This window comes from Lycium ferocissimum, chromosome 3 (genome assembly GCF_029784015.1).
Source record: "Lycium ferocissimum isolate CSIRO_LF1 chromosome 3, AGI_CSIRO_Lferr_CH_V1, whole genome shotgun sequence".
Lineage (NCBI taxonomy): Eukaryota > Viridiplantae > Streptophyta > Magnoliopsida > Solanales > Solanaceae > Lycium > Lycium ferocissimum.
In genome coordinates this window covers 59252999-59259339 of record NC_081344.1, presented here as the reverse complement: position 1 = coordinate 59259339, position 6341 = coordinate 59252999, and the positions used below count along the sequence as shown (strand labels likewise).

The window sequence follows — 6341 nt, the reverse complement described above, 5'->3', positions numbered from 1 at the left end:
AATCGTGCTATGGAGCTGAGTCATAGGGTGTAAATCCTCAATCCCAAGTTTTGTTATTTTATAAGTTGACGATGACTCCTTTAGAAGGGATATGATTTGTTAGAAAAGGTAAAAGAGCAATGCACGTCCTTCAATGAGCTAGTTATTGACGAGGGCTTCCTTATTGTATAGAGTATATTGGCAACGATAGTATACAGAGATATGAGGTTCATTTAGCCACATTTGTTTCCATTACCAAATGAGGTTCAGATAAAGACGCCATGGCCTTCAGGTATGCACATATATTGCCAGTTACTATTATTGGAGCCATTGTTATTACTGATTGTTATAGCCCTGTATGGCATTGTCTTCGTTGGTTTCATCGCGAGACAAAGTTGGTAGTATTCACAGCTTACAGAAAGCTCTGTCGAAATTTTCATAAGATCCCTGAGAGTTTAAAATTCGAGGATGAATGTTTTTAAAGGGGGGAGGGGGGGGGGGAGAATGTTACACCGCGTACTTTATAAGCACTTAGTAAATTTGAGCTAAGTATGTCAAGCTATGGCTAAGCAAAATAACTTTGGATTATGAGGAACGAAGCATTATTAAGTATATTTAATGAGTGAAGGATGTATATAAGGTATACCGGAAGGTTTTATAAGGAAATGAGTGGAAGAAATGGAGTAGTACGACTTTGGAGAAAGGATGGGTAATGTTTTGTGTGAAAATTTTGGTCCAACTTGAGGGATGAATATCTCTTAGCATATGAAGTGTTTGGAAGTGAAACAAAAGCCTAAAATGAAGTTCGTTGAGTCTAGTTTCAAACGCAACAAACCGCTCATTGATAGGACATCGGAGTGGAGAACTATGGATGTTACTAGTTAGGCTGATAGAGCAGAAACTGTTTGCTACGAACCGGTACATGTAAAAGAATCGCTACATGGTGACCGACCCGAATTTGACCCACTATTTAAGGACCAAATCTGATCCAAAACCTCATTTTTCAGCCAAGAATTCTCCAAATAATTATAAAATCTTCTAGAAAATTCTCCCAACTTCTATCCACTAGATTTAAACGCGAATTAAGTATAATCTCCGAATTTAAGTTGGACAGCGCGTAGTTGCGATTATACTATCGTATTGTGGTGAATCTTGGTTGGAATTCAAGGAAAATATTGGAGATATCGCGGCACTAGCGACAATAAGGTATGAATCCCTCCTTATTGATATGGATATAAGTTTATTTACAGAAGTAGAGTTGTAGAATAATCGTCTAGTGGATTTGTTGGTGGAAAAATTAGACAAATGGCGTGTGGGATATTTTAGGGAATATATTGGTATTGATAATATTGTGGTTGATGTTGGTATTGTTGTTATTGCTGTTGGTTGCTCGATTATGATTTCGGGTTAGGCATATAAACGGGGGGAGATCTTTGCCCGAATTTCGGCATTCTAAAGGATTTTAATTAAAGGCTTAAGACAAGTGTATGATGGTGAGCCTAATAATAGTATGAACGATTTTATATGTAGATTACAAGTCAGGAGATAAGTGGGAAGGTCAAGGAGCAAGATTCCAGGTATGTTAAGGCTAAACCTTTCTTTCTTAAGGCATGACTCCTTTGTTGTGAACCTATATATGACATCTTCAATAAAATCGTTTCTAAAAGTACCAAAGCTTACAGTTCCCAATGTTCTTGTGATATCCTTGAGCTTGTCTTATGGCTATTATTGTTATTCATTGATATCGATCTCATCTTATGACCTTGTTCCTTTAAGGTAAGACGTGTTCATGATGACGGTTCCATAATAATAATCCAATGAGTTTAGGAATAGGTTCTTAAGGAATGTTTTATAGGACATGAATAGATTGCTAGCAGAGGATCTCTAATGAGGTATTTAATGTTCGAAGAGAGGTTCATGTTGTATCTTACGATCTGGTTATAGTCTAGTCAAGTGGAAAGAAGTACTAATGGCACGAGCCGTGCTTATAAGTCTTATGTGATTACAGGTATCCTACGAGTTAAGTGATGACCACGGGAAGGGCATAGAGATTACTTGTAGATGTTTAGTTATGATGTTGATTATAATTACCACTGGTCTACGACCAGTCGGGCAGATGTTACCATCGGGCTACGACCGGTTGGGCAGATGTATATATTTACCACTGGACTGCAGCCAGTCGGGCAGTTACCACCGTGCTACGGCCGGTCGGGCAGTTACCGCTGCTCAGTCGGGCAGTTGCGCTCTACCGTCGGGGGATAATCGGACGGGGCGGCTATTACCACCGGCCGGCTCGGTCGGGCAATTACCACTGATCAGTTGGGCAGTTAGTATAGAATGATTAGTAAGATAAAGGCACAGTACTATACCTAGATATGGTAAAGCATGCGAGAGTATAGAGAGACATGTATCACATATGGATCGGGTTGCACGCCGCAACACATATTCAGATAACGTTTGATGATAAGGTAACCAGGACTATGGTAGGGTATACAAACCTAGTAAAGATTACAAGAAGATGAAGAGGTATGTATACATGTGCAGATTTCATCGGTAGTTCGAAATGCCGAAGTTGATTCTTATTCTTCTCATCTTTAGTATATGGCTATTTTGTTGCACTTTTCGCCTTGCATACTCAAGTACATTGCTCGTCTCGGCGTCCCCTTTTGGGGGATACCGCTTGACAGATCTTTCGCAAGGATACCACCAACGGGCAGTCGTGGCGCTCCACTTGCTTCGAGTCGCACCGTGAGTCGGGCGTAGGCCGTATATGCATTTGCATAGGTATGGCGGGGCCCTGTTCCGGCTACTTTATGTCATGTACTCCTGTAGAGGCTCGTAGATAGATATACACAGTTAGATATCTTATAAGTATCTCGACTTATACTACGTTGTATCATTACTATGGATAGCCCACGGCACATGTACTCGAGATTAGTTTGAAGACGTAAGTATGTCATCTTTTGGGCTTGTGCCCCTATGTCTTATAGTACCTTGGTCTTATGTTGCCTTTCGAGATATAGAAAATGTGAGTTATAGTTTGGTTCGCTCGGTTCCCGTGGGGTGCCGAGTGCCAGTCACGCCTTATTAAGGTTGGGGTGTGACAAATACATATGGGCTTAGTATCCAGTAGCACATCAATAGCGAAATCAATATCCCGCTTGGGTGGAAGACCTGGAAGCTCATCCGGAAACACATCCGAAAGCTCATTCACCACAGGGACAGATTGGAGAGTTAGTGACTCTACCTCTATATCCTGAACTCGGACTAAGTGATAAATACAACCTTTAGCAATCATCTTCCTTGCCTTGAGATAGGAAATAAACCTACCTCTCGGAGACGCTGTATTACCCTTCCACTCTAAAACTAGTTCTCTTGGAAACTGGAAACGAACTATCTTGGTTCTACAATCAACATTGGCATAGCAAGAAGCCAACCAATCCATACCCATAATAACATCAAAATCTACCATTTTCAACTCATGTAGATCAGTCATAGTATGATGGTCACAAATCACAACCACACAATTTTTATACACTCGACTAGCTTTCACTGGGTCGCCGGTGGGTGTAGACGCTTCAAAAGGCTTAATTGGCTTAGGTTTCACCCCAATACGATCGGCAATATAGGGAGTAATATATGATAATGTAGAACCTGTATCAATCAATACATACACATCGTGAGAAGATACTGATAATATACCTGTGATAACATCGGGGGAAGACTCAAGATCTTGTCACCCAGCCAGTGCATAAATACAGTGTTGAGGACCACTCGAACTGGGCGCTCCTCTTATACCTCTACCACGACCAGTTGGTGTCTGTGAGCCTTGCTTCGGAGGGCGTTTAGATGATGAAGACCCAGCTGCTGACCCTGTGGGCTGAACCGTACCTCTACTACCTTTCGAGTGACAGTCACGCATCATATGGCCTGGTTGACCGTAGGCATAGCAAACATATAAACCTAATTGGCACTTTCCCCAATGTAGCTTCCCGCACTGAGTACATCAAGGTAAAGGTGGTCTCATCTGGCCTGAATCACTCTTGTACTGAGAACCCGAAGCTCTGAAACTCTGATCCGGTCTGGAGTAAATAGGTCTATCAAATCTCTGGCTTGCAAATCATTGAGGTGCACTGATAAGTTGGTATTTTACCAACTTATCTCTTCTTTAATCTTATATTTTTGCTATGTTTGATTGAGAAAATAGTGCATTTAATATCGTTTACATCTATTTTACAGGTTTTATGTGATTTCGAAGTGATCAGAAGAAATCAAGTGAAAATAAAGTCAAAAAGAGGCCAAATTGGACAAAAACTGCACAGTTTTGCAAAACTGTCAAAAAGGGACAGTTTTGCAAAAACGGGACAGATTTGCAAATTCCGAAAATCAGTGGCTGCTTTGGACATATTTTTGATTGCAAAATTGTGGGACTATAAAAGGAAGATAAGAGAGAAAATATTGGCATCTTTGGCATTTCAACACAAGTCTTGGAGAGCTAGGGTTTCATCCTCACACTTTGGAAGAGAAGATTTGGAGGCACTCAATGAGAAATTCTTTACCCATTTCTTCATCTCTTGCTATTTATTGAATATTTATGTTTGTAGTATTTCATTTCAATACTTGAACCTTGTTTATGGAAGTATACATTGTTTAAGTTTGGATTGAATCTCTTGTTTTACTTATGTGTTGAATGATTTTATAATTAATAGAAGAGAGTTAATGTTGTTTTAATTATTCTTGTTCTTTAATGTTTCTTAAGGGAATTGCTAACGCTAGTACTCACCCATTTATTTCAGTTTAAACTTGGAAGAGGCAAACTCGAGATTGAGAAAGAATAATTAACAAGAATTTGGGGCGTTAACCCTCATCTAATGGAAATCGACCTAGGGATAGGCGACACCACTTGTAGCCATATTCGGGCGTTCTTAATGCTCCTAATTGCTTTAGGGATATTCAATTAGGTAGTCTAGTTAGTCTTCTAAGAAGCTAATTTAGAGTCATTATCCGAGGCTAAGTAATATAAACTCACCATTATTTGTAAATCATGAAATACATTGGATCGTTACTCGAGCGTAGTTTCCTTTGTATCCATTCTCAGGGCCATTGATCATTTTACTTGCTTTCTAGATTAGTTTTAGCTTTGTTAGTTTTTAAATCAAAAACCAATATATTATTATGTGTTTGGCTTAGCTTAGGAAGCGATAATTCCTTACTTGTTTAAATCGCCTAGTATATTGTTCCCCGTGGATCGACCCCCAACTCACAGTTGGGTAAATTATATTGCGACAACCGTGTACACTTTCTCTTTGAGGAGTGGATTTGGACGTTATCATGCACTAGTCGCTGAATGGCCTGAGTGCCTAGAATACTGCTGCCTCTGCCCTCCTCTAAACTCACTAGCCGGACCTGAGGATCTATCTCTCTTACTATAACCCCTATCATGCTCTCACTCACTCCTTTGCTGTTACTGCCGTTCTTCTAAATTCTAGGCATGGGCCTGAATGCGAGAAATATCCATACCTTCCTGAAGTGAGGTTATCAAGCACTTATCCATCAAATGTGGCCCCAAATCATTCACAAACCGGTGAACGCGATCTCCCATCCAAAGAATTAAAATGAAGGCTATACTCTAGAGCACTCATATTTCCCTGTCTAAGATTCAACCCTCGTCACTTCGGCCCGTCGAACTTCTAGCGGCAACAGTGTCGAGGAAAGCATCTACAAACTCTTGCCATACCGGCTGAGGTGCATTGACTCCTCTAAGATATCCAAACAACATACCAATGAACCGCATTATCCCTAATCTATAAGGAGGCCAACTCAGAATATCCGAAGAAGCCACGGCTCAGTCAGACATTTAGGTCAGGACAGACTGACTTCAAGGCCAGCCCCTATACTCATCTGAATCACACAAGAACAGGCTCATAATGGCATAAATGATCCTCTGTAGGAACATCAAAACCTTATATAATCTGCATATATACACACATGCTGAAGAACAAAGGCAGTTTCGCCCAGGGCCGGCTACATATACTGCAGACACAAAAGAATGTAAGCCGACAGTTTACACATCATCTAACTAGTACATACGACCGTCTACAAACATCTCATCGGAATGAAAGCCGTAGAAAGGACGGATGGGTGGCCCCCATCATACCTATACGCATACACATCTCAAAAGATGGTGGATCCCAAAAAGGCGCTCGGGGTCAAATAGGCGCACGACCCCCTTTTTGATCTAGAGTCCCGGGGGGACCCCGCGCTACCGCCCCCCAGGCGCAACCCCAACTGGGGGTGTGGGGTAGTGTGGGAGGAACATAAGAAAAAATATATATATATATATATACAAGAATCATGAATAA

General features: G+C 40.9%; 1 protein-coding gene across 1 annotated transcript in view; it reads left to right on the top strand.

Annotated features, from left to right (window-relative positions):
- Positions 1 to 260: 260 nt before the first annotated feature.
- Positions 261 to 6341, top strand: part of LOC132048944 (uncharacterized mitochondrial protein AtMg00810-like) — a 24939-nt gene continuing 18858 nt past the window's right edge. Inside the window, exons 1-2 of the mRNA XM_059439623.1 lie at positions 261 to 453; positions 1510 to 1556. Coding sequence (XP_059295606.1) covers positions 261 to 453; positions 1510 to 1556 — 240 coding nt within the window. The remainder of the gene's footprint in view (positions 454 to 1509; positions 1557 to 6341) is intronic.